This window comes from Ovis aries, chromosome 3, assembly GCF_016772045.2.
Source record: "Ovis aries strain OAR_USU_Benz2616 breed Rambouillet chromosome 3, ARS-UI_Ramb_v3.0, whole genome shotgun sequence".
Lineage (NCBI taxonomy): Eukaryota > Metazoa > Chordata > Mammalia > Artiodactyla > Bovidae > Ovis > Ovis aries.
The window spans coordinates 175,583,250-175,609,345 of NC_056056.1; the positions used below are offsets into that span (position 1 = coordinate 175,583,250).

General features: G+C 44.5%; 2 protein-coding genes across 4 annotated transcripts in view; one reads left to right on the plus strand and one right to left on the minus strand.

Annotated features, from left to right (window-relative positions):
• The window catches only part of RFX4 (regulatory factor X4), a 171,418-nt gene that overhangs the window by 97,895 nt on the left and 47,427 nt on the right, over positions 1–26,096 (plus strand). For 2 of the 3 annotated variants that reach the window (XM_004006695.6, XM_042247169.2), the window contains exons 6-11: positions 2,454–2,667; positions 4,408–4,485; positions 12,916–13,079; positions 18,794–18,894; positions 20,908–20,966; positions 25,149–25,293. In XM_004006695.6, coding sequence (XP_004006744.2) covers positions 2,454–2,667; positions 4,408–4,485; positions 12,916–13,079; positions 18,794–18,894; positions 20,908–20,966; positions 25,149–25,293 — 761 coding nt within the window. Of the gene's footprint in view, positions 1–739; positions 850–2,453; positions 2,668–4,407; positions 4,486–12,915; positions 13,080–18,793; positions 18,895–20,907; positions 20,967–25,148; positions 25,294–26,096 lie in introns of those variants that run through there. The other variant, XM_042247170.2, reaches the window with a different exon arrangement.
• Positions 5,637–6,083, minus strand: LOC101116302 (small ribosomal subunit protein uS8). Its single transcript, XM_004006698.6, has one exon. The coding sequence runs from the start codon at positions 6,051–6,053 to the stop codon at positions 5,664–5,666; it is 390 nt and encodes a 129-aa protein (XP_004006747.2). The 5' UTR covers positions 6,054–6,083; the 3' UTR covers positions 5,637–5,663.

Below are 26,096 nucleotides of genomic sequence, written 5' to 3' on the forward strand. Positions count from 1 at the left end.
TCTCCATAAGCATCCTCCAAGGTTGGTAACACATTCAACCAAACGAAAGGTAATAAGAAGCTCTAGTCTCCAACATGGCACTTGGCCTTACAGAGACAGTCGTGCCCGACTCTTTGCAACCCTATAGACTGTAACCCACCAGGCTCTTCTGTCCATGGGATTCTCTAGGGAAGAATACTGAGGAGGTTGCCATGCCCTCCTCCAGGGTATCTTCCCAACCCAGGAATTGAACCTGAGTCTCCTGCAGCTCCTGCATTTGCAGGCAGGTTCTTTACCACTGAGCCACCAGGGAAGCCCCTTACAGCGACAATCCCTCAGCAAATTTACCTGGACAGACTAAATGGGTGTGGGGTGGTGTGCTGGTGCAGAGTGTGTTGACCTGAAATAAAAAAAAAACTTACAGACCTGAAATAAAACCCTGAGAAGTGATCAGAGCACTAGCGTCACTAGCTTCACTGCAGTTGGCAATTCTAGCAGTATACTCTGAAAAATCAAGAAGTGGTCTGATTTTACGTTATTACCATCTTGAGCTTAAGAAAGAATAAAGGCGGACTTTGTAAAGTTAGGGAGGCGTGTCATAACTTCCTTCCCACCTGGAAGGGCTCCCAGAGCAAACGGAACTCCCCCACCCCACCCACCAAAGGAGTGCCTTCCAGGTGGGAAGGCAGTTATGACAGTTGGCAAGCAGAAGGCACAGGAGCTAGAAATCAGTTCGACATAAGGAAGAACTTTCTGATCACTACACTGACCTAAAATGAGCTGGGCTGCCTTTGGAGGGTCCGAGTTCTTCATCCCAGCAGGCATTCAGATAGAGGCGCGATGCCCTCTAAGCAGAAGTATCACAGAATGGTATCCGGAGTGGAGGGGGAGTTGAGGGAGGGAAGGTTACCTGTGCTCAGCTCTCCCCTCCCCAGGAAGGCTCTCCCAGAACTCAAGAGTGTTTTCTCCTTTGAGTTATTTCCTGGCTATCACCACCAAATCGCTACCAGTAGAAAAGAGTAGTTACCACATTATACAGCATTTCTGAAATCAAGGTCCAGAATTACTTACATTAATATTGCCATGTGATTGCACAAAATGACCCTGGACCTGCTAAATGAGAATCTCTGGGGGTGGGACCTGGGAGTCTGTATCTTAATATGTTTTGTGGGTGGTTCTTATCATTAGTAAAGTTTGAGAATCACTGGCTTAGTGGTGAAAAGCACCGTATTTACAGGCTCAAATCCTGCCTCTACTGCTTACTCACTAGGTGATCTGGGATGTCTTAAATTCTCTGGGTCTTAGCTTCCTAGTCTGTAATATGGGGATATTAATCAGTTCCAGCCTCCCAGGGGCTTTGTGAGATGAAATTAGGTAATGTGTGTAAAGCACTTAGCACCTTGTTGGCGGCTATGTTACAAATAGTAGATAATGACGGTCTCATCAAGCCAGGAACGTCCTGCAGGGCCACACCCAGCAGGCTTGTGGATCCCAGAGGGATGTGCATGAAAATTACCTGTGGTTTGTCTCAGTGCTGATTCTAGGGCCCTATCCCCTGTCCTGGGAAGGGGCCTTAGAATCTGTATTTGTATTATGTGCCATAAGAGGCTCTGACAAACATCAAAGTTTGCAGCAATGTGTTTTCTTAGTGCAGCACGGAGGCTCTGTGGTCAGACCGACCCACTTCCTCCCCTAAACAAGCTGTATGACCTTGAGCAAATTACTTAAGCTTTCTTGCCTCCAGTTCTCACCTGTAGAAAGGTTATAATAATCTCCACTTCATAGCATTATTGTACAAATAAATGTAGGGAAAGCATTTGCCAAAGTGCCTAGCACACCATAAGTTCTTGATAGATAGTTGCTAAAATCCAAGCAAAATGCAGCCTTCATCCCTCATTAGTCTTAATTGAAAACATTACTATTATTAAGCCCTTCCTGAGCTAATAAAAGGTTCTGGTCTTTGTTTTCCATTCAGTGTCAACTGAAACACTGAGTTTATCTTTTTAGATACAGTTGTTTAAGACTGCTATTTATTGATTAAGAAAAACATAGGCCAAATGAATTTTTGTTGTTGGTACAGCTGGCAGCCATGAACACCCTCGTCTTCTTGAGTCTTTGCAGAGGGGGATGTTCAGACGCTGTGCCTCTGGAATCATGCTTGGCTAGATACAAGAGATTAAGTACAAATGGAAATTTTTTCATCCCACTTTCTGCTTTGCAAAGTATTTGACTTAACATTGTCTGTAGGAGGCAATTCTGGTTATTTTTACCTGTCTGATTGATGGCTGGCAGCATGGAAATTTGTTTTAATTCTAGATTCTAAGATGTTGAGCCTAACAGGGGAGTTAACTCTTTTAGTTCAGGGAGGATGGGTCCAAGCCATCGTTGGCCTTGGGCTCCAATGGCTCAGGATCCCCCAGCTGATAAAGGTACACGTGGGTCTCTCTCTCTCTCTCTCTCTCTTTACGGCCCAGGTACCATTACTATGGTATTGCAGTGAAGGAAAGCTCCCAATATTATGATGTGATGTATTCCAAGAAAGGAGCCGCCTGGGTGAGCGAGACAGGCAAGAAAGAAGTGAGCAAGCAAACGGTGGCGTATTCACCCCGGTCCAAACTTGGAACATTGCTGCCAGAATTTCCGAATGTCAAAGATCTAAACCTACCGGCCAGTCTGCCAGAGGAGAAGGTGAGCACGCCTGCAGGACTGCTGGAGTGGGTGGTTTCTGTCTGTCTCTCACAATCACACCACACCCACACACACCACATCCACACAAACCACAACCACACACACACACCCCACAACCACACACACCACATCCACACACACCACAACCACACACACACACACCACAACCACACACACCACAACCACACACACACACCACAACCACACACACAACACACATACACCACACACACACACACACCATACTCACATACATCACTCATACATGCCACACTCACATACACCACACTCACACACACCACACCCACATACACCACACTTATACACACTTTTATTGCAAAATAGTGAGTTTAAAAGTATAAGGATAGAAATCTGAATCAAGTTGGTCCATTAGTTGCGACAAAGATAGCATCCCAAAGCAAGATGTTAATAGTAGAGGTAATGGGGTATGAGGTATACAGAAGCTGTCTGAACTACCTTCATAACTGTCCTGCAAACCCAATCCTATTCTAAAATAAAATGTTTACCTCTCTCCCTATCCAACTTGTCTACCTACCTACCCATCTGCGATGCTGCACTGGTTTCATTTCATAGGGGAGGGCCCCCTCCTCTGCATAGCTTTTTCACAGGATTAAGTTTATTTTCCCATGTGCTGCAGAGGATGTGGTGACCTCCACTCCCACAGACAAAGAAGATTTTAAAGGTGGTGGTGATTCAGAGAGTTTGGGCCATGGCACTGGGGAGAAATAATTGGAAACACCAATCTGGAGACTCTCTCCCGGGTGACCCCATCCTAAGCGATCTTTTTTTTTATGGGAGTATAGTTGCTTTATAATGTGTTTCTGAAGTGACTCAGTTAGATGTATACATATATCCCCTGGTGTTTTTTTTAATTTTCTTCCTGTTTAGGTCATCATAGAAGCATTAAGTAGAGTTCCCTCTGCTATACAGCATAATGCCTCTATCTTGATGTGGCCCAGGGTACCAGCAGGTGTTGAGTTTCTACATATCACACTGGAATGCAGTGATGAATGAGACTTGATTCTTGCTGTCAGGAAGCTTACAGTCAAGCCAGGGAGACAGATGCTTGTACAATCAAACTAAGTTTGTATGAAACGTATATCTATGTTCTCAAACAAAAAGAAAAAATAAATCCTTATTTTTCTCAAATTTGATTTTTTTCTCAGCAAACTTCCTGTACCATCGCTTTAAAATTCTTGGGAAAGTGAAGCTAGAGATGCATTTCTTTTGCTAAGCAGATTCCAGAGAATTTCCAAATGTCTTTTTTGTGATTTTGGCAAAAGCACCTCTTCTTATAGATATAGGCTGGATGTTAACTTTTCAATATCTCAGCTGATGAGAATTTAATCCAGTAGGCCTTAGTGAACTCTGTCTACAATGTGCCAGACACTGAGCTAAATGCTTGATACACAAGCATGAATAATATGCTGTTTTTATTAGTATTTTCCCAAAATCCACAATTTCAGGGGGTAGACACGGCGCAAAAAGAAAAACCTGTTCTTTCTGTACAACAGGGTGAGTGCTCTGAGAAATATGCAGGTGCTATGGAGCACAGAGGAGGGAGCTGAGGGAAATGAGTTTCACTGGGACCTTACAGGATGCATAGGAGTTAGACAAATTTCATCCCCTTGACAGAGAATGAATGACTTGAAATTCCAAAGGCAGCAGTAATGTGTATTAATGTATGCTTTTATTGTTGATCCTTCCCCACCCCCACAGGTTTCTACCTTTATTATGATGTACAGAACACACTGTCAGAGAATACTGGACACTGTAATAAGAGCCAACTTTGATGAGGTAGGTCACTAAGTGTTAGGCTGTGAATACTGTGCATTAAAATATTATATTACAATAACACTAGCTTTGACTATTTTCCAGGTCTCTAGAAGCCCTTGATGTACATTAGCTCCCTGGATCCTCAGTGATCCCAGGAAGCAGGCACTATCATTACCCCCATTTTGCAGATTTTCTGTGTGGGCAGCGGCTGGCATGGCTTTTTCCTTGTTCTAATGAGTGAACTACATCCTGCCCAGTTGGCCTACTGGGAACCCAGTTTTGTCAAGGTATCATTATGCCAGAATTATACATTCAGAAAAACTAAAGGAAAGCTTGTCTATATTTTGGGTTTAACCTTTTCCTGAGGCTCATCTGCTTCAGTGCATTTGGAACTGATTACCCTCCGTTCTCAAGTTCTGGTCCCCATGTCCATCTAACACTGCCCGTAGGGCCATCTTTGAATACAAACAGTGTGAGGATTTAATTTTGATTTTAAAATATTATAGTTAAAGAATGGAGAGAAGAAATGAGAGGATAGAAGCACTGGTTATATAAACAGAGAGAATAAAATATTCTTGTCTAAAATGCCATCCGAAAGAACCTTCCAAAAGGATGGCAGGAAACTACACATTTCACCCCATAACCTGAGTCCATTCTGTTTAAAGAAAATGCCTTTCAAACAAAAACAAAAACAAATAAAACCACCTGGGATCAGATGTGGACATTGAATCTGAGGGAAGATAACCTAGACTCTGGGCTTCCGGGATATCTCAGCTGGTCAAGAATCTGCCTGCAAAGCAGAAGACCCCAGTTCGATCCCTGGGTTGGGAAGTTCCCCTGGAGAAAGGATAGACTACTCACTCCAGTATTCTTGGGCTTCTCTGGTGGCTCAGACAGTAAAGAATCTGCCCACAGTGCAGGAGACCTGGGTCAAATCCCTGGGTTGGAAAGATTCCTTAGAGGAGGGCATGGCAACCCACTCCAGTATTCTTGCCTGGAGAATCTCCATGGACAGAGGAGCCTGGCGGGCCATAGGGTCACAAAGAGTCGGACATGACTGAGTGACTGAGCACAGCACAACCTAAGCTTTAAAGAGGGCTGCAAGAATCTGTTGTTGGTGGGAAAAAATGCCTGAGGTTTCCTGTTTTATTTATTTATTTTTTTTCCTCTGAGGCATTTTATTTGTATGTATTACATCCCTAGAAAAAGAATCCAAGGATTTTCCCTCCTGTATGTTTTCGTCTTGCTTCTTCATGGTCCATGATGCCAGCTGAGGTTGTCAGTACAATGAAACCAAACTGACAGGATGGGAGCAGGTTATTCTGCCATTTTTCTAGATCTTTGAGTTGTACATCAAATCTGGGGCTGATCACTCCACACTTATTTAGCCTGCCTGTGAGGTTCACAATTTTCCCAGCCCTGTGATCATCAATGATTTCAAATTCGCCAATGTAACCATGCTTCATCATCACTGTTAGAAACCTGAGGATGACTTTGGAGCATGGCCTAATAAGGACCTGGCGTTTGCCTCTCTTCTCGGCATTGTTGATACTCTTGAGAGCATCAGCCAGGACATTCATGCGCACCATTATGGCGGCACGGAAAGATGGCGGAAAGAGAGAGCAATTTCCTGTTTTAGAGTGGGGGGTTTGTGTGCTGCTGGAGATGGAGGGGACAGGATGAGGTAAGGCAGTGAAGACTTGCTGAGCACTTGCTGGTGCCTGTGCGGCCCCTTGCACTGTTCCCTCTGGAGCCTGCTGCAGCAGTGGTACCCCCGTATGTGAGCTCTCACTTGATTCATAGACACAGCTCCAGAAGAGGGGGCCATGTGTTGATCGAGTAGGACTCTTCTGCCTGCTCTTGACTTTCAGCCACTAGGTTTTTAAATCTCCCAAATTCCTTCTGTGACCATTTAAGTGGATTTTTTTTTTTTTTTTTTTGTCTTAAAGAAAGAAAGCTCATTGCTTTCTCTCATATTGTGGTTTGGCTATGTCTTACATATCAAAGAACCCTGAGATCTGGGCAAATCATGACTCATGATTAGTTAAGACAACACTGGCTTCTGTAACACACAAGCCCCAAGTCTCAACACAATTTGACAAGACATGTCACAATCCAATGTGGATGCCCTCGATTGGATGGCTGGTTGCTGGGGATAGTTCAGGGACCCAGGCTCCTCCTACCTTATGGCTGTAGCCTGCCCTAGAGTCTTGGCATCCTCTTTTTCAGCTGGTGGATCAGGGAAAATGATTACAGGGAAGACATCCTCCCTTCTTGAACGTGTTGGCCCAGAGATAAGATGCATCACTTTTGCCCATATTCCATTGGCAAGAGCTGGTCTCTTGGCACTCCCCCACCCCTCTCTGCTCCTTGAGGTAAGGGGAGATGGGAAGTGTGGTTCCTCTCTGGGCAGCAGCTTATTTACTAGAGGAGATCTAGTGGTCCCTCTCTGCCACAAGTACTCACAACAAAACTGGTGATAGTCCTCGCTTAACATTCAAAACTTATCAAAACTTACTCATCGTCTCCCTTCACTGTCTTCTGTTTCTTAATTCTGACACTTATTGGGCATCTAATGACTTACACACTGCTAGATCCCAGGAAAGGGGTGATAAGATAAGCCTCAAAGGGAAAAAAGTCATGCATACCAGTAACTCTGGAGAAGGGAATGGCAACTCACTCTAGTATTCTTGCCTGGAAAATTCCATGGACAGAGGAGCCTGGCAGGCTGTAGCCGGTGGAGTCACAAAGAGTTGGATACAACTGAGAAACTCACACACAACAGCAGTTAGGATGCAGAATATATGGTGAGAGGTCCAGAAGCCTTGTGAGGGCTTGAGTGTTCCTGTGGGAGAAGGGCCAGACTTGGAGCTCAGGCTTGGATTCAAGACGTGGCTCAATTCCTCATCCTAAGAATGAAGATAGGAACTGCCTATCCAGTTCACAGGATTGTTGGGAGGAGGAGATGAGACAATGCCTGGTAAAAGGTCATACAAATGCTTGCTTTTATCAGATATGTTAATCAAAGAATGAAGGGAGATCACACAGTTGGTTAGATCTTTGTCACCTAACACTGCTGGTCCAGTATTCTTTCCACCCCACTGGCAGGGGTATTTGGTGGCTATTTTTGAGGTGGCTGATGAAAATGTGGTTGATTCTACCCAAACACAAAAAGAATGAAAGGGGATATTTTACCTCTGATGAGAATGGCTTTTTCTCCTACAGCTGAGAGAAGTCATCAGTAAATAGATGGTGGATGTCTCTGGTACATTTTGATGATATAGTTTGTTTCAGATCTTCAAGATCTTTAATATCCATTGAGGTCACAATGTATGCTGGTATCACAGTCTTAAATTACCTTGTTTCCTTGTTCATTGTTTGTCTCCTGCTACCAGAACACAAGCCCTTAAGGGCAGGGACCTTGTTTACTACTGTATCCAGGTCAGCTATACTCTCAGGCTCTCAGTAAATATTCTTGGGTGGGTGAGTAGATGGATTGATGGATGATGGATGATGGAAAACCTCCACAGACTTACAGCATTATCAGGAGAGTGCAAAGAAGCCAGCTCTGCATGTAGGGGACTTCCTGCAAAGCCTTCTCCAAACTACATTGCACAAAGAGTTGTAAAATCAGATAGCCCCGTGTTTGAGTCTCAAATCCACCACTTACCAGCCTGTGACCTTGAAAAAGGTACTTAACCTCTGTGAGCCTCAGTTTCTTTTGCTGTAAAATGGAGGTAATAGCTATATCTACCTCATAGTAAAATTGTGATAATTACATGAAAATTGTATAGAGTATCTAATTTCAAACTCAGAGCATAATAACTGCTAGCTATTGTTTTGTCAAGTTCCTTTTAACACTATAGCAATTAAGTACCCATGACTCGAAATCATCAGATAAATTTCCACAAGATGCCAATATACCAGGAATAAAGTAAGTATGGACATGGAAAAGAAATAGAAAACTTACCTAGGTATTGCTAAGGAAATCACCTTCTGATGCTTTATTGAACAGAGAGGAAAAGGGCTGAGAATTCAAGGGACAAAAGTAGATAATCCAGAAAACTTGTTTTAAATAATCATTTTCAATCATTTACCTGTGATTCACCATTTTTGCTTGCAAGGAGTAAGGAGAACTTTTTCTGTCTAATTATGTTTCTATTTGTTAAATGCCTTCATGATGCCAGGCATTTTATAAATAATCTTATTTCATCCTGCTGCTGCTGCTGCTGCTAAGTCGCTTCAGTCGTGTCCAACTCTGTGTGACCCCAGAGACGGCAGCCCACCAGGCTCCCCTGTCCCTGGGATTCTCCAGGCAAGAACACTGGAGTGGGTTGCCATTTCCTTCTCCAATGCATGAAAGTGAAAAGGGAAAGTGAAGTCGCTCAGTTGTGCCCGACTCTTAGCGACCCCGTGGATTGCAGCCCACCAGGCTCCTCCGCCCATGGGATTTTCCAGGCAAGAGTACCTGGAGTGGGGTGCCATTGCCTTCTCTGTATTTCATCCTACTAATAGGTAAACATCATCTCCATTTTGCTAAAGTTGATAACTCTCTTTTTTACATAATTATTTAGTCCCAAGCCCCAGATTGAACTGACTTGCCATCTAACATAACATGGCCTAATCAGAGCTCTGACTTTCCACCCTAAATCTGTTTTTCCCAAGTCTTAGATAGCCACTACCACACATCCAACTACTCAAGCCACAAACCTCAATTCTTCATATCTAGTCTATCAGAATGTCCTGTTGGCTCCACTGCCTGATAAGAACACTGCGTCTGTTCATTTCACACCTAACTTCCAAGTATCAGCCCTTGAGCTTTGCAGTGTTTTCCCTCCTTCTGAGGAACCAGCCCGTCGGACATTGTTGTTGTTCAGTTGCCCAGTTGTGTCCGGCAGACATTGCTGCTGCTGCTGCTAAGTCACTTCAGTTGTGTCCGACTCTGTGTGACCCCAGAGATGGCAGTCCACCAGGCTTCCCCGTCCCTGGGATTCTCCAGGCAAGAACACTGGAGTGGGTTGCCATTTCCTTCTCCAATGCATGAAAGTGAAAAGTGAAAGTGAAGTCGCTCAGTTGTGCCTGACTCCTAGTGACCCCATGGACTGCAGCCTACCAGGCTCCTCTGTCCATGGGATTTTCCAGGCAAGAGTATTGGAGTGGGGTGTCATTGCCTTCGCCGCCGGCAGACATTAAATGCTCTTAAATGCAGAGTAGGAAGAGAGGTTGAAACTGGATAACACGGCATCTACAAATGCTGCTCCAGTGACAGAACTGACGGCGGTTCTCAGTGCCAGTTGGACAGACTTGAAAAAGACAGATGGCTGTTCATGCGAGTGATCCTCTACAGATTTGTTTTAATGTACACAGTCGCTGATGCTTTCCAGAATTTCTGCTGGAAACTGACTCATAAAAAGAGAGTAGGGCTACATGCAAGGAGAACTTAGAAAGACAAATGAATTTAGAATCTACCAAATATTAGGAATCAACTGGGCAGTGCTTCTTATTCAGAGTTGGAAGGGCAGGCAGGGAAGTCCAGGACCTGGCCAGAGGCCAATGTCCCGGGATGAAATGGGATCTGGGGACAGCCAGGGGTTGTCTGGAGGGTGAGCACCTTGTCTAAGAGATGCGGCTATTTCCAGGCTGAGGCCAGCTAATAGCCATCCGTTATCCCAATGACAATAAGAGCCTTGATAGGTGAGCAGAGCCACCATGGGGATCCTGGCTGGGTGATGCTCAGAAACTTAGGCGAGGGTGTCTTAAGTGTTTATGGCAGTGCAGGGATTTCTTGGGGCTTCCCAGGTGGCACTAGTGGTAAAGAACCCACCTGCCAATGAAGGAGGCATAAGAGATGCAGGTTTGATCCCTGGGTTGGGAAGATCCCCTGGAGGGGGGCATGGCAGCCCACTCCAGTATTCTTATCTGGAGAATCCCATGGACAGAGGAGCCTGGCGGGCTATAGTCCGTAGGGTCGCAAAGAGTCAGACATGACTGAGGTGACTTAGCGCATATGCGTGCACTGATTTCTTATGCCTGGAAGTGGTAGTGCCTCCATAATATAGTAATTGTAATAGAATTTAACCTTTATTAGGCATTTACTATGTGCCAATCACTATAATAAGTACTTTTATAGGAGTCTTTACCAAAATTTGGTTGATACTATTTTAATTCCCATGTCACTGATAAAGAAACTGAGGCATAGAGATATTACCCCTCTAGCTGGTAGTGGGGACTTAGAGGCAGTCTTCACTCATCTGATTTTTAGTTGTTGTTGATTTTAATTTTCAGTCTGGTTGAAAACTTTGCCATATTTTCACTGTGATGTGATTAACAGAACTGTGACTTGAGTTTTACAGTGTACAAACCTGACCTCATTCACCTTGATCATGTTTTTGGCAATTAACCATTTTCCCTCTAGGAAGTCAGGGGGCATGCTTTTCTCTCCATTCCTCATCCATCAAGCCTCCCATCCAGTGTTTGCACTGAGAAGTCCAGCCAGGCCACAGGCATCAGGACAGTCTGTCCACCTGAGGCTGAGCTGATGTCACCAGGCTGGGGTCAGAGGTAACCTGTAAAAAGGAAAGCAAGACCCCACTCCTAATAAGGGCTTGAAGGACATCTGCAGGTTCCCAGGGTGGGGCCAGAAAGCTGGGAGGCAGGAGACAGTCCAAGGAGAGCCATAGGTCTCGGGAATGGGATAGAAGTCCAGTTATCAAGAGAAGAGCAAAGTAACCATGGGATTGATTTATGGAAAGATAGGCAGACTTGTGCTCTAACTATCCATTTCCTGACTCGCTGTCTGGCTTTGGACAAATAAGTTAATCTCTGCAAGATGGGAGCAGCTATCCTCAACTGTAGTATCAACTGAGAGAAACTGTGCGAAGTTTCTAACATATAGTAGCACCCAGTAAATACATAATGCTGACACCAATAATTACACCACCTCCAAAGTGTTAGCTTCAAGTACTGAATTACTTCCTGCTTTGGATCAAGATTGACTTATAGAACCTGGGATATAGGCAGTGCTGTGCATGGGCTTCCGGGGTGCCCATCTCTGGAGGAAAGAATGATACCTGATCTAGGAACCAAATCGAGCTTGTAAGAATTCACAGCAATTCAGTTATTTCTTCCCTAACCTTAAGAAGAGTCATTCCTCAATGTTAGTTGCGTCTGACTCTTTGTGACCCTATGGACTGTAGCCCTCTAGGCTTCTTTGCCCATGGAATTCTCTAGGTAGGAACATGAAATGGTGTGCTGTGCTTAGTTGCTCAGTTGTGTCCGTCTCTTTGCAACTTCGTGGACTGCAGCCCACCAGGCTCCTCTGTTCATGGGGATTCATCAGGCAAGAATACTGTAATAGGTTGCCATACCTTCCTCCAGGGGATCTTCCCAACCCAGTGATCGAAGCCAGGTCTCTCGAATTGCAGGCAGATTCTTTACCGACTGAATCTCGAGGGGAGCCCACAGAGTGGGTAGCCTATCCCTTCTCCAGGGGGCCTTTCCAACCCAGGGATCAAACCTGGGTCTTTACATTGCAGGTGGATTCTTTACTATCTGAGCCACCAGGGAAGCCCCTTGAAAATGTTATTATATGCACTAAGTAAACATCCTCAACTCTGTCCATTCACTTCCTTTGTCTTGTCCCACCCCTCCCCCTACCTGGCTCTCTCACTGACCTCCAACTCACACCCTGGAAGATAGAGGTGTAGGGGCCTGCTATCCTGGTATTTACAACAATAATTCCATTTTGAGTACCTACTAGATTTCTGTCTGTTGCTAGTGGTTAGAGTTGTGGGTGGGGGGGTTGTCGTAGCTTACTGTCCAGATATCACCATCTAGCATCCCGTAATAACACCAGCCAGCCAAGGCTGCAGCAAAGGCTCTTTGAGAAAATGGTGGAATCTGGATACAAAGAGGCCCTTGCAGTTTATCAATTTGGGGGCACATGTGCATCAGGAGACTTCAGTTTGTAGCACCTACTCTCTTTCCTCCTAGACATATTCCTTTTACCAGCAGCTCATCACTGTTCTCTTCCTTTCCAGAACTCCTTGAGGCCCCCAGGGCACCAACAGGCCCAAAGAGTAGTTCTAGTGCTCCAAGCTTTTTAGAAGCCATGTCCCACTTTCCCTTTCTTAACCTTTTTACGCAGACCCCAGTAAGTATGAAGGGGCCGATGGGGTGACAAGCTACTCCTCTCTCCCAGGGCAGAGCAGACCCCAGGCTGCCAGGCCAGGTGCTCCTCCAGCAGGGGGCATGCACACAGATGGCCAGGGTCAGGACTTGGGATGGGAGGACCTTCCAAAGCTCCTAATCCACCCCAGGCTGAGAGCCTCTGCGTCTGCAGGGGGAGCAGAGAAGAGCACTGTGGACCAGAGTGGCCTTGGCCAAGTCCCCAGGCTCTGCCGGGAGGGCCCTGTGTAACCTCATGGTTCTTCTCTCTGTGGGTCAATACAGGTTCAAAGTTTCCTTCTGCACTTTTGGCAAGGAATGCCGCCCCACATGCTGCCTGTGCTGGGCTCCTCCACGGTGGTGAACATCGTCGGCGTGTGCGACTCTATCCTCTACAAGGCTATCTCCGGAGTGCTGATGCCCACCGTACTGCAGGCGCTACCTGACAGGTGGGCACGCTTTTTCTCCTATCCCCGTGTGGCAGGTCCTCGGCCATTTCTCAGTTATGGAAAATAACTGCGTTCTTTGGGGTCGTCCCTTGTAAAGATAATTAATTTTGTTGTTGCTGTTCAGTTGCTGTCATGTCTCACTCTTTGCAACCCAATAGGCTGCCACACTCCAAGCTCCCCAGTCCTCTTATCTCCTGGGGTTTGCTCAAGTTCATGTCCATTGAGTCAGTGATGCTATCCAACCATCTCATCCTCTGCCGCCCCCTTCTCCTTTTGTCTTCAATCTTTCCCAGCATCAGGGTCTTTTCCGATGAGTCAGTTCTTTGCATCAGATGGCCAAAGTACTGGAGCTTCAGCTTCAGCATCAGACCTTCCAATGAATATTCAGGATTTATTTCTTTTAGGATTGACTGGTTTGATCTCCTTGCTGTCCAAGGGATTCTCAAGAGTCTCCTCCAGCACCACAATTTGAAAGCATAAATTCTTCAGCACTCAGCCTTCTTTATGGTCCAACTCTAAAGTCTGTACATGACTACTGCAAAAATCACAGCTTTGACTGTACAGATCTTTGTTGGTAAATGATGTTTCTGCTTCTTGCTACACAGTCTGGGTTTGTCATAGTTTTTCTTCCAAGGAGCAAGTGTCTTTTAATTTCATGGCTGCAGTAACCATCTGCAGTGATTTTAGAGCCCCTCCCCCCCAAAAATATCTGTCATTACCTCCACTTTTTCTATTTGCCATGAAGTGATGGGACCAGAGGTCATGATCTTAGTTTTCTGAATGTTGAATTGTAAGCCAGCTTTTCCACTCTCCTCTTTCCCTCTCATCAAGAGGATTTTCAGTTCCTTTTTGCTTTCTGCCATTAGACTGGTATCGTCTGCATATCTGAGATTATTGATATTTCTCCTGGCAATCTTGATTCCAGCTTGTGAGTCATCCATTCTGGCATTTAGCATGATGTACTCTGGATAGAAGTTAAATAAGCAGGGTGACAATATACAGCCTTGACATACTTCTTTCCCAATTTTGAACCACTCCCTTGTTTCATGTCTGGTTCTAACTGTTGCTTGCTTCTTGACCTGCATACATGTTTCTCAGGAGGCAGATAAGGTGGTCTGATATTTCCCATCTCTTTAACAATTTCCCACAGTTTGTTTGGATCCACACAGTCAAAGGCTTTAACATAGTCAACGAAGCAGAATTGGACTTTAAATTTTAAAGTATAAGACATTAAATTTTATTTATATTTTTAAATATAAGTAAAAAAGTTTAATATTTTAAACCACTTGTACTTTTCAAAACTTTCTTGTGGTCCAATGGTTGGGACTTCACTTTTCAGTACAGTGGATGTGAGAGCTTCCCTGGATGGGGAGCTAAGACCCCACTTGCCGTGCAGCCTGAAAACAAAGACATAAAACAGAAGCAGTATTGTAACAAATTCTATAAATACTTTAAAAAATGGTCCATCCATGTCAAAAAATAATCTTATAAAACAAGATACAAAACATTAAAAAATTCAAAAAGTATGACATGGTACACAGTGAAACGTCTCTCCGTTCTATTCTTCTTCCCAGACACCCAGGTCCCCTCCCACAAAGCATCAAATAGAAACATTTTCTTGCCGGGGGGTGGGGGGGGCGGCATTCAGATCTGCTATTAACATGTAACCAATGCATGATATATACTTTTAAAATTTAATTTAATTTTTAATTGGAGGATAGTTACTTTATAATATGTTTTTGTCATACATCAACATGAGTCAGCCACAGGGACACATATCCACATCCTCTCCCTCTTAAACTTCCCTCCCACCTCCCTCCCCATCCCACCCTTCTAGGTTGTCAGAGAACACCAGCTCTGGGTTCCCTGTATCATACAGCGAATTCCCACTGGCTGTCTGGTTTACAACTGGTAATGTATTTGTTCCAATACTACTCTCTCAAGTCTTCCTACCCTCTCCCTCCCCGACTGAACAGTCTGTTCTTTATGGCTGTGTCTCCTCTGCTGACGTGCGAATAAGTTCATCTGTACCATCTTTCTAGATTCCATATATATGCGTTCATATACAATATTTGTTTTTCTCTTTCTGACTGACTTCACTCTGTATGGGCTTCCCTTGTGGTTCAACTGGTAAAGAGTCTGCAACATGGGAGACCTGGGTTCAATCCCTGGGTTGGGAAGATCCCTGGAGAAGTGAAAGGCTACCCACTCCAGTATTCTTGCCTGGAGAATTCCATGGATAATCGATGGAGTTGCAAAAAGTTGGACATGACTGAGCAACTTTCACTCACTTCACTCTGTGTAATAGGCTCTCGTGACACCCTATATATGCTGTTCTGTACCTTGTTTCTAAAAGGAACAAGTCTTGAAGACTGTGTTGGACAGCTTCTGTGCCCCTGCAGAGGAAGGCTCCGCTGTGTTCTGTGCCGCCTTCTGCCCTGTGAGGTGCAGCGGGGCAGGGTAGGCTGTGTGGAGCCCCTTATGGGGCTCCATTTCCCTTTGGCTTCCAGCTCAGATCAGCCAGTGTGAAGGTTGGGGTCAGCAGGGAGGTCAGAAGGAGGGAGAAGAGTGAAGTCGGGAGACTGCCTCTCTGCTTGCCTCCCTGTGAGGTCACCTCCGGCTGGCCACGTCCTCCTTGGGGCTCTGCACCCCTTCAGGCAGCCTCTCTCTCCCTCCACGCTGTCCTTTGGGTGTGAGGTGGGTGACAGCCTGCTGGCCCTAAACCCGGGTTGCTGCAGTCACCCTTATGGGTTCACCTATGCATATCCATGCCTTTATGACTTGTCCCCTGTAAATAAACTCCACTATTTTGAGTGGCATCTGTTTCCTGTCGGGACTGTTACAGAGAGCATTCTATATCCACCCATGATGAAGTTTGTTTTTTTCTTCTCTCTTAACACCTGCATATTATGCCTTTGTGTTGAGTTTAATTTTTGCCTTCATGTTTCCAGTCTTGTCCCACTACTCTACAGTGCTATGATGAATAATGTTCTCAGTACATTCTTTTATACAGTGCAGTTTGTTAGTTTCCTAGGGCTGCAATAACAAAAAGTACTGCAAACTGGGTAGTCTGAAAAAATATATATATATGCCTCACAGTTCTGAAGGCTGAAAGTCTGATATCAGGGTGCTGTCAGGGTTGCTTCCTTGGGCTTCCCAGGCGGTGCTAGTGGTAAAGAACCCACCTGACAATGCAGGAGACAGAAGAGACACAGGTTTGATTCCTGGGTTAGGAAAATTCCCTGGAGAAGGGCATGGCTACCCACTGCAGTATTCTTGCCTAGAAAGTCCCAGGGACAGAGGAGGCTGGCAGGCTACAGTCCATGGGGTCGCAGAGTTGGACACAGCTGAAGCAACGTGGCGCACATGCACGCACAGGGTTGGTTCGTTGCAGAGCCCGAGAGAAGATCTGTCCCACACCTCTCTCCCAGCTTCTGATGGCCACCATCAGTCCTGGGCACTCCTCGGTTTGCAGCTGCACCACTCATCTCTGCCTCCATCTTCACACTGACCCCCACTCTATATCTCACTGTCTCTTGTAAAGACACTTGTCATTGGATTTAGGGCCCACCCAGTTAATCAAAGGTTTCATCCTAAGATCGTTAATTTATCACATCTCTAAAAACCCTTCAACTTAATGGGTTCCAGTGGACTTATTTTGGGGGAAACAACCCTTCATCCTACTGCATAGAGTATACATGCAGGATCAATTCCTAAAGGGCTCAATTCCTAATTCAAAGCCTATGTGACTTAAACTTTTCACAGTGAAGTTTTAATTTGCATTTATCTTATTATGAATGGCATTAAATTATGGAATTATTCTATCTTTTCTTCACAGATTTAAGGTGCCTCCTATTTTATGTAGTAAATGTTATATGTTATATATATTGGTACTATTTCTAGCTTTCCTAGTCTATACCATTTATATTGCTGAATATTCATGTTCTATGCTTCCCAGGTGGCGCTAGTGGTAAAGAACCCAGCTGCCAATGCAGGAGACAAAAGAAACGTGGGTTCAGTTTCTGGGTTGAGAAGATCCCCTGGAGGAGGGCATGGCAACCCACTCCAGTATTCTTGCCTGGAGAATCCCGTGGATAGAGGAGCCAGGCACTCTATAGTCTACGGAGTCACAAAGAGTTGGACACGACTGAAGCGACTTAGTATGCACCCACGCATATTCATGCTTCAGGGTCACACTATCTTTAAGCTTTGTGCTTTTTTTTTTTTCTCTCTTGAAATACAGAATTTTATTTAGAAACTGTATAAAAATAGAAAAAAAAAACCCTGTCAAGAAAGACCAGGTGGAAAATGGGTTCCCAAGAAAATGGAATTTTAGGGCAACAAAAGTCTAAAAGGCCACAAAAGAGAAATAGCACCACTGTTATTTGAACAATGGCTAGTTACTTGCATTTTTTGGCATTGTTAATCACTGAATCTGGGTTTTCCTCTGAATTCCACACAGAGCATGCACTACACAACAATTTTATCATACAATACCTGCTTGCTACACACATTTCAGGACAAGCTACCACCAGAAACAAATCAATACAAATACATCAGGAGCTGAGCAGTCTCGGTAGTGGGTGACACACACGTTGCAGAATTCTGCCAAACAAAGGAACTGGGTCGGCTGTGAGCAAAGCAAATGAGGGGGTTAAGGAATGAAATATTTTAAATATTAATAATTAATTCAGACATGGTACTCTATTTTCTGCAAAAGAAAATTAACATTTAGTAACACGCTAACATTTTTATCTCCAAAGAGATTAGTGTACTGGCAAAGCATTCCAATAACAGTGGAGGGCTGTGGACAGCAGGTACCAAAACAGCCTTGTGTTTTAAATGTATTTTAATATTTGATAGGCTAGCTCCTCATACTTACTTTCTTTTGTAGAATTTTCCTCTTATTGTCAACACAGTGGCATGGTGGTTTTAAGTGTTTGTGTGTGCATGTACGTACATATTGAATATATGTACATATTTAAAACTTGTCAGTTAGAAATGCATGCTCTGTTTTTAGGGGTGAAATGATACAACATCTTGAATTTGCTTAAAACACTCTAGAAAAGAAAGAGTAGCATGTTATAAATCAAACCGGCAAAATGTCTCTAATTATTCATGCCGGGTCATGGGTATTGGAGGTTTAAAGTTTTTCATAATAAAAGTATTAAAAGCAAAACTTAACAGAAAGTAGAGTGCCCACTGAAATAGAAAACACAAGAAAAGAACCAGGTGTGATGGGGGAAATAATGAATTCTGTTTGAACGTGCTTAATTTGATGAATCTTTGAGGGCTTTGAAATGGCGGTGTCCCCGGGGCTGCCTGCCCCATCGCTGAGTTGCTGCTTTCAGTGACTCCTAATGGTTGCAGTCAAAACACCATCAGAGATCATAAGACTCTGTAGGGCCCTGCAGGGAGGACTGTGGCCTGTACTGTAGGGAACACATGAAGCCCTTTGTTGCTGTTGTTGTTTGGTTGCTAAGTTGTGTCTGACTCTTCTGCAGCCCCCATGGACTGTAGCCTGCCTGCCAGGCTCCTCTGTCCATGGAATTTCCCAGGCAAGGATGCTGGAGTGGTTGCCATTTCCTTCTGCAGGAAATCTTCCCGACCCAGGGATCGAACCCACATCTCCTGCATTGGCAGGTGCATTCTTTAACCGCTGAGCCACCTGGGAAGCCCACGAGGTGCTAACCATGTGTCATTCCTCTTTCTAGCTTGACTCAGGTGATTCGGAAGTTTGCTAAGCAGCTGGATGAGTGGCTAAAAGTGGCTCTCCATGACCTCCCAGAAAATTTGCGAAACATCAAGTTTGAATGTAAGTACTAAGTTTGGAAGCAGAGGGGAAGCGAGGGTAACACTTTAGTACCAGGTATTATACACAGGTTGTTAATAAAATAATAAGAGCTAACAATTTACTGGTGCCTACAAAGCACTGAGTACTATGCTTAGCACTTTCCATGCATTAATTTAGTTGATCCTTACAAAATGTTTATTACAGGTGGCACACCTCTCCTTTACAGAAAATGAAACAGGCTCAGAGACAGAGTCAGCGGCAGAGGGAGGTCTCTCTGTCTGACGTCCATGTTTCTGCTGTCACCTCCACACTTTTTATTCTAGTTAGTCCTCACTCACTCGCTGATGTAGAAAACAATATCCCTCTTCTGCTGATGAGGCTCAGAGAAGCAAAGAACGTTCCCCAAAGCTACACAGCCACATAGCTGGTAATTAGGGGCCAGAAGTTGAACTCATATCTTTCTGACCCTAAAACTGAGATTTCCCCGAAGCTCCTGCCCACAAAATGGGGCTAACAGGAGATGAAAAACAGCTTCAGGGGTCCACATATTTAATTCTCTGCCTAAGGGGAAAGCAAAATTAATATTTCTCACAGGGTATTGGGACTATGGATCTTTTCTCTGACAAGCGTCACCACTCAGTCCCCAGTAATCATTTTGCCTGAGAAAACTGGGCCTGTTTCTCTGGCTCAGTGTGTCCATACTTGTGGGAAGTCTCACGTGCCATTAAGTAAAGATGAAATGATTTTAAGCAAAACAAAGTTTTGAGGTATATGTTTCTTAGAGCTCCATTTGAAGACAGCTTGCCATTCTTGCCCGAAATAAGTGCCAGCAAGAAAAATGAAGGAGATCAAATTACCCTCTCTCCACAGGCAAAGGGGGCCCTTTCAGACTCCCTTTGAGGCCGCCTGCCGTGCCCATCACCTATTGATAAAGCCCGCTTTATTTCACGGCTCTCAGTTCTTTTCTTTTCACGAGCACTAAATTCCACATCACAAAGTTAAAGAAAAAGTAATTAAGGAGAAGGATTAACGATTGATCGCCCTGGAAAATTAGAAGTTCATCTGTCCCCCCACCCCACCCACCTACCCCTCATTCCTCCACCCCACGCCCTATTTTTCCAACCAGGCTGGCTCTGAGCACAAATTGGAATAATCCCAGGGAAATTTCTGATTGTTTCTTGACCAGTTCAGAAATTAATGAGAAGAATGCCCCGTGCCCATTTTAATTACGCTAGCAAAACAAACCTGTTGAAAGTCTGAAGCCAGGAGGTTTGTTGCACCTGCCACCTGTGGGTGCCTGGAGGCACCCGCTCTCCCCAGGGAGCCTTGGGGTTGCGCTTGGAGAACTTCCAAGGAGTAGAGACATACTCCTCTCCAAAGGACTCTGTAAGGACGAAGATCTCGGACTGGCATGTGGCTTGTCTGCTTCAAAATCTACAGATATAAGATCACCCCACTTCAAAGCATCAGCCTGTTATGTTAGCAGAGAACCCAGTCATCAAAACACACCAATAGGGCATGGGGACCGTTGGTTGAAAACGACAGATTGTGAATACAAAGCCATATTCAAGGTGCTGCCCAGGGTTCCATCCTAGGAGCAACCCTGCTCAATCAAGGTTTCCTAGTAGATACACTACTTTTTAAAGGGCCTTCTTCAAAGCCTCCACTTGATTCCTGCAATTATTTATGGGGAGAAGAGATTGAACTTGCAATTAGCGAAATGAAAGACAAGTAAATAATTGCTTTTACTCACGGTTGATTGACGCCACAATTTCTCACACCTGCCAGTGTGGAGTGCAGGCAACTTTGAAATATGTACCCCAAATATCGCCATCTTAGGAAGTAGTTGTCCAAATGGGAGAACAAAAGAGCAGATGCAGGGTTTCATCAGCAGGTAATAGAAAATAGTGTTGGACCATGCATGAGACAAAGTTAGGCAAATAAGGAAGCTACTTTTGAAAATCGCCCCTGGAAAATCCCAGGTCAGACCATAAAGCATGCAAGTATTTCATACTCACTCTTTTCTTCTTGCAGTGTCAAGAAGATTTTCCCAAATCCTGAGACGACAAACATCACTAAATCACCTTTGCCAGGTAGCTGTCCTGTGTTATACGTTCTAACGACTGCTAAGTCATTGCAACTGAGGGGCAAATCCACGGGAAACTCTGGAGCGGCTCCATCAGGACGTGGCTGTTTAACAGTACACTGTCATGGGACTTCTCTGGTGGTCCAGTGATTAAGACTTCACCCCCACCCCCCCCCCACCCCCGCCAGTGCAGGGGGTCCAGGTTCTATCTCTGGTTTGGGAGCTATGGTCTCACATACCTTGTGATGAACAAACCAAAACAGAAAACAGAGGCAATATTGTAACATTCAATAGAGACTTTAAAATGGTTCCACATCAGAAAAGTGTTTTAAAAAACACTAGTACACTCTCACTATTATCTTGAATTTCTACAGATAAGGGATGGAAATGTTAGCCAATCACCAAGTGGTTTCAGCTAACATAGAAAATGATTTCTGATGTCATTTGTCCATTAACCCTTTAGATACCCTAGGTCCACAAGTTTGCATTTTGCTTGAGTACGTCAGGGTTCCTCAGGCACTGTTGCCTTTGGGGCTGGGTGATTCTTTATTGTGGGGAGTTGTTTTGTGTATTGTAGATGTTTAGTAGCATCCTTGGCCTCTATTTACTCGATGCCAGGAAGGCCGCCCACCCCCAAGTACCACTTCAATTGCAACTGTCAAGAATGCCTTCACCATTGCCACATGTAACCTAGGGGGGGTGCAGAATCACCCCAATTTTGTTTTGCCCCAGATTTCTGTCCTTTTTAGCACAGAAGTGATATGTACTCACTACAAAAAAAAAAAAAAAACGAATAAAGGTATGTATAGTAAAAATTAGAAGATCCCACTCTAGTTCTGTAGTTCTAACTGAAGGCATAAATCTTTGCATTTCTGTTCATTTTGCACCTCAAGGAAGCAAATCTAAGTCTGTTAAGGCAGTCCACTAACATTCATTAAAATATGAATGACCTTAAAGCAGAGGGGACAAACTGGTGGCTACAGGTCAAATCTGGCCCTCAGATGTATGGCGTTATTTTTGTTTGACTGGCATAGGTTCAAAAATATTTTTTCATTTAGTCACTAACAGTGGAAACTAGGAGATGACAGCTAAACACCCACATTTTCTGTAGAAAACTTTTAAGAGCTGCCACCCCAGAACTAATTCCCCCAGCGTAGCAAGCAGCCAGATGGGCTGAGCGTCTTCATCATCAACCCCGCTTTCTCTTACGCTTGGCCCACCTCGCTCATGAGTGTCACCTGTCTGCCTTGTTTATGTGTTCGGGTCTGTAACCTCTCCCTTACACTGGTGGCTTCAGATTGGTGCTGGTTACTCAAGGTCGAGGTGGTGATGGGGGTCTCTAGTTGGAGTGGCCTGAAGGAAGGCGCCAGGCCAGGAACCAGAAAGTATAAAAGTACCCCCCAATACACACACACACACGTCACTGTTCCAGCCCTGCCCCTGGAATAAAATGGCACAAAGGGTGATTTGGAGACCAGAGGGAGACGCTCCACACTCATGCTGTCACAGAGCCCACCTCGGGGCATTGCTGTGGGGTAGGGTAGAGCCTCACAGATGGGTGGGATTCAGGAAATAAGATGAATATTAACGAAATAAACACTGCCAGGGTTAGTTTTTAAATCCTACCTCTCTCCATCAAAAGGTTTTAGGATGGACTCGACATAAGCCTGAGGGTTCCATTATATCACTAAACACGTAACATCTACCCATAAAGATCAAAAGTTTCTTGTTAAATGTTTTCTGCTAAATTTATATTGCATGGATGTGTATCTTGTTAAACAAAAACAATAATAATTTTATAATAACAAAATTAGCAATTTGATAGAAGCAAACATTTCCAGCCATTAAGGATGGTAAATTCTAGCTCATGGAAAGCCATATTCATCATGGGTATTGGGTCTTGGGAACTGTCATTTTTGTCTTTGTAGCTTACATATTTATTAAATATAAAATATTTTAATGTGTGTATAGAATTAATTGATTTGAGGTATTCTTTTACAAAGGAAAAAAAGAAACATTGTCATATTTCTGAGGGTGACTGTCTTCTGGTTCTTTTCCCCAGCTTGGAAGAGACAATCTTAGGGTCATATCAGGGAAATAGAAATGGTTTTAGGACATAGAACTAGACACTTAGGAAGTGTGGAAAGGCTTGACCCTTTAATGTACCAGGTAGTAAAAGCATCCACTTGCATGCCTACAATAGCCTACATGCTCATGTGCACACACAGACACACTCTTTCCACTTTCCAGACAGACAGTATGTAAGTTAATCAGCAATTATTACCTTTCCCATCTTCACTGGATAGCCACCAGACACATTCCTGGACCAGCCAAAGGATCAGGATTAGTGAGGGGGATGAGACATCATGTAACATCTCAGCTAATATCCCAGCGAGCTTTCCTAAACACACACAAAGCAAGTCAGACGAAACAACATCTGACCAAATGCCCACCCCCACCCCCACCCCTCAGATACTTAAAACCAAGAGCCAAATATTCAGGCCCTTCTGGATACACTAAGTGGGCAACTTGGCATTCATATCTCAGCCATTCATCCCACAAAATCCTTTGAGTGCCTACTGTGTGTACCAGACATTTATGCTTATATCCCAGACACTTGGCCTCAGCAGGAGGAAAAAAAAAAAAACCCACCAAAAGAATGAAAAGTGATAAGTGTTATGAAAGAAAGTGAGTGGAAATAGAGGATAACTGGGCATTTTAGATCCTATTCAAATGGTGTGGCTAGAGAAGTCCTCTGCATGGGTGCTGCACTTCACTTGGAGCACACATGATGGCCAGGAGGCCAGGGCAGGGTGAGAGAAGAACATTCCAGCAGCGGGAGCAGTCAGTGCAAAGGCCCCTGAGCTGTCAGTGCCCTCCCAACAAAGAGAACCGACCTGCATGACAGAAGGCCCATTTAGTGGGCTCTTACTCCCTGAAGCGTGCACCTTGCAAACATTACCCCAAGGAATATCCAACAGTGGCGCTCCAAAAGAAATGCATACTATTATATCTCTATTTTAGAGGTCAGGAAATGGAAATTAATCTTGCCTGCCTCTGATCAATCAGCTGGTCAGCAGCAAGGTCAGGATCTGAACTCAGTATGTTTGAATCCAGAATCTGAAATTTCCATATTCAGTTGTTCTCATTATCATTAGAAATCAACCCAACTCACCTTTCATGTATTCATATATTCTGGCTGCCTGTGTCCTTCAAGGCGTTCTACACTGATATGAGGAAGATTTTACCTGAGCTCAGACAGTCTACGTGTAAAAGGGGCTGTCAGTATTTACATCTGATTGGAAATTCACAAGCATTAGGAGAGTTAAAAGGTCCACTGTCTTTGAAATCTTGTTTCATTAAAGACATTTTTGAAAACATGCAAGGAAAGGAAATGATTCTGGAAATGTTTTTCTTTGCTTTTGTCAGTATTGTTCCAACTTGCTAGTTCCAACTATTGTTCCGAGTATTGTTCTAGCTCTCAAATTTAAATTCTGCTATGAGGATTGCTGGGGAAGCCACAGATTAAACACAGACACACTCACATTCACACTCACATTAACAAACCACTGAGCTGTAAGGTAGAGTTTTCCTTTTCTTCTACCTCAATTATTCATCTTTGTTTTAGTCATTATAGTCACATAAAAACCGAAAAACAAAAACGTAGACCATAAATTGCTTCCGAATGTATTTAGATGAAAAATATACCTGGTAACATTTCTGAGGTTGAAATCTATCATAGTCCCAAGGATAGTGGGACCTTTCCAAAATCTGAGCCTGTCAATTCTCAGGTGCTAGAGACATGGGTTGTTAAACACAGAGCTCTCACCCAACAAGCTCCCATCAGGAGGCTGACAGATCTCTGGGCCTCATCCCACTGTTCCACCAGGTCAAGACCAAAGCCGGGGGTGGGAGGGGGGGGGGGGGGGGGGGGGGGGGAATAGCAGGTTTGTTCTGGCCTAGGCCACCGGGGGGTAGTTTCTTATAAACAGAGACATGAGGAGAGAGCCACAGAAAACAGTATACAGATCTTCCAAGTTACAGACTCATCTTCTGAGTTTTCTTGAATTTCAAAGCACTTAGCGAAGCCCCATGAGCAGATTCATTAAAAAGAACTGAAAGGAAATAAAGGGAAGGCTTTGAACTTAACAACCCACGAGCTAATGAGTTTATTGGATTGCATTTCCAGGCATCTCGAACAGTGATCCACAGTGCAGACATCACGTTCCAAATGCTGGAAGACTGGAGGAACGTGGACCTCAACAGCATTACCAAGCAAACCCTTTACACCATGGAGGACACTCGTGATGAGCACCGGAAGCTCATCATCCAGTGTAAGATGCTCCACCAGGGCGTGTGTCTTTTTATTTGTTTAAAAAGAAAGAGTATGTTGGTAAACAAAGTGGCACACTCCCACCCTGTCCTTCTCCCTGGGATCTCATCCCTCCTGTTGTTCCTGTTAAAGTGGTTGGCTCAGGTGGAGGAGCTGGTTGATTTACAAGGACGTGGGTCCACATTGCTGGGGAAAATGGGTTCTGGGATATCGGGCGGGACACATCAGGCATTCCCTGGGTGGCATTAACAAATGAGGAACAAAGCTTGCCACCTCTCTTGGCGTACGTCAGCCTGGAGGCAACTGGATATGCTGCCTGCTTTTCCATGGAGAGTCACGGGAGTCAGCCCACATATTGGCAGGTGAACCTGTCAATCACAGCAGATATCTGAGAAGGAAGTGGATGGTGACTTACTTCTGTGAACCTGTGGCCCCTGTGGACAAAGACTGGGAGACTATTGCTCCTGATATTATCCTGATATTGCTGTTCTTGGCAGCAGAGGACATGGGAGGACTACAAAACACCACCATCCTTAACATATCTGTGCTTTTCCTCAACAGCCCATCACAGTCTCTGCCTGGGGAATCCCCTAGACCAGAGTCTGTTGACTTCTTCCTTTCTTAATTCAGCTGGCCCTTCTCATGCTTCTGGGCTTAGGGGGCTGGGGGAAGCGAGCATGAGGACAGAGGGTGAGTCCGCATTAGCTCTCAGGCAGCTTGGTGCTGATGTCAACCAGGAGGAAGGGGATATGGCAGCTGCTGCACCTTCTGAGAGGAGGAAGACCCAAGAACCTCATAGTAACA

Bases quoted from the DNA above. Each gene is read 5' to 3' on its own strand.
- LOC101116302 (XM_004006698.6), bottom strand. From the start codon at position 6,053: ATGGTGCGCATGAATGTCCTGGCTGATGCTCTCAAGAGTATCAACAAT.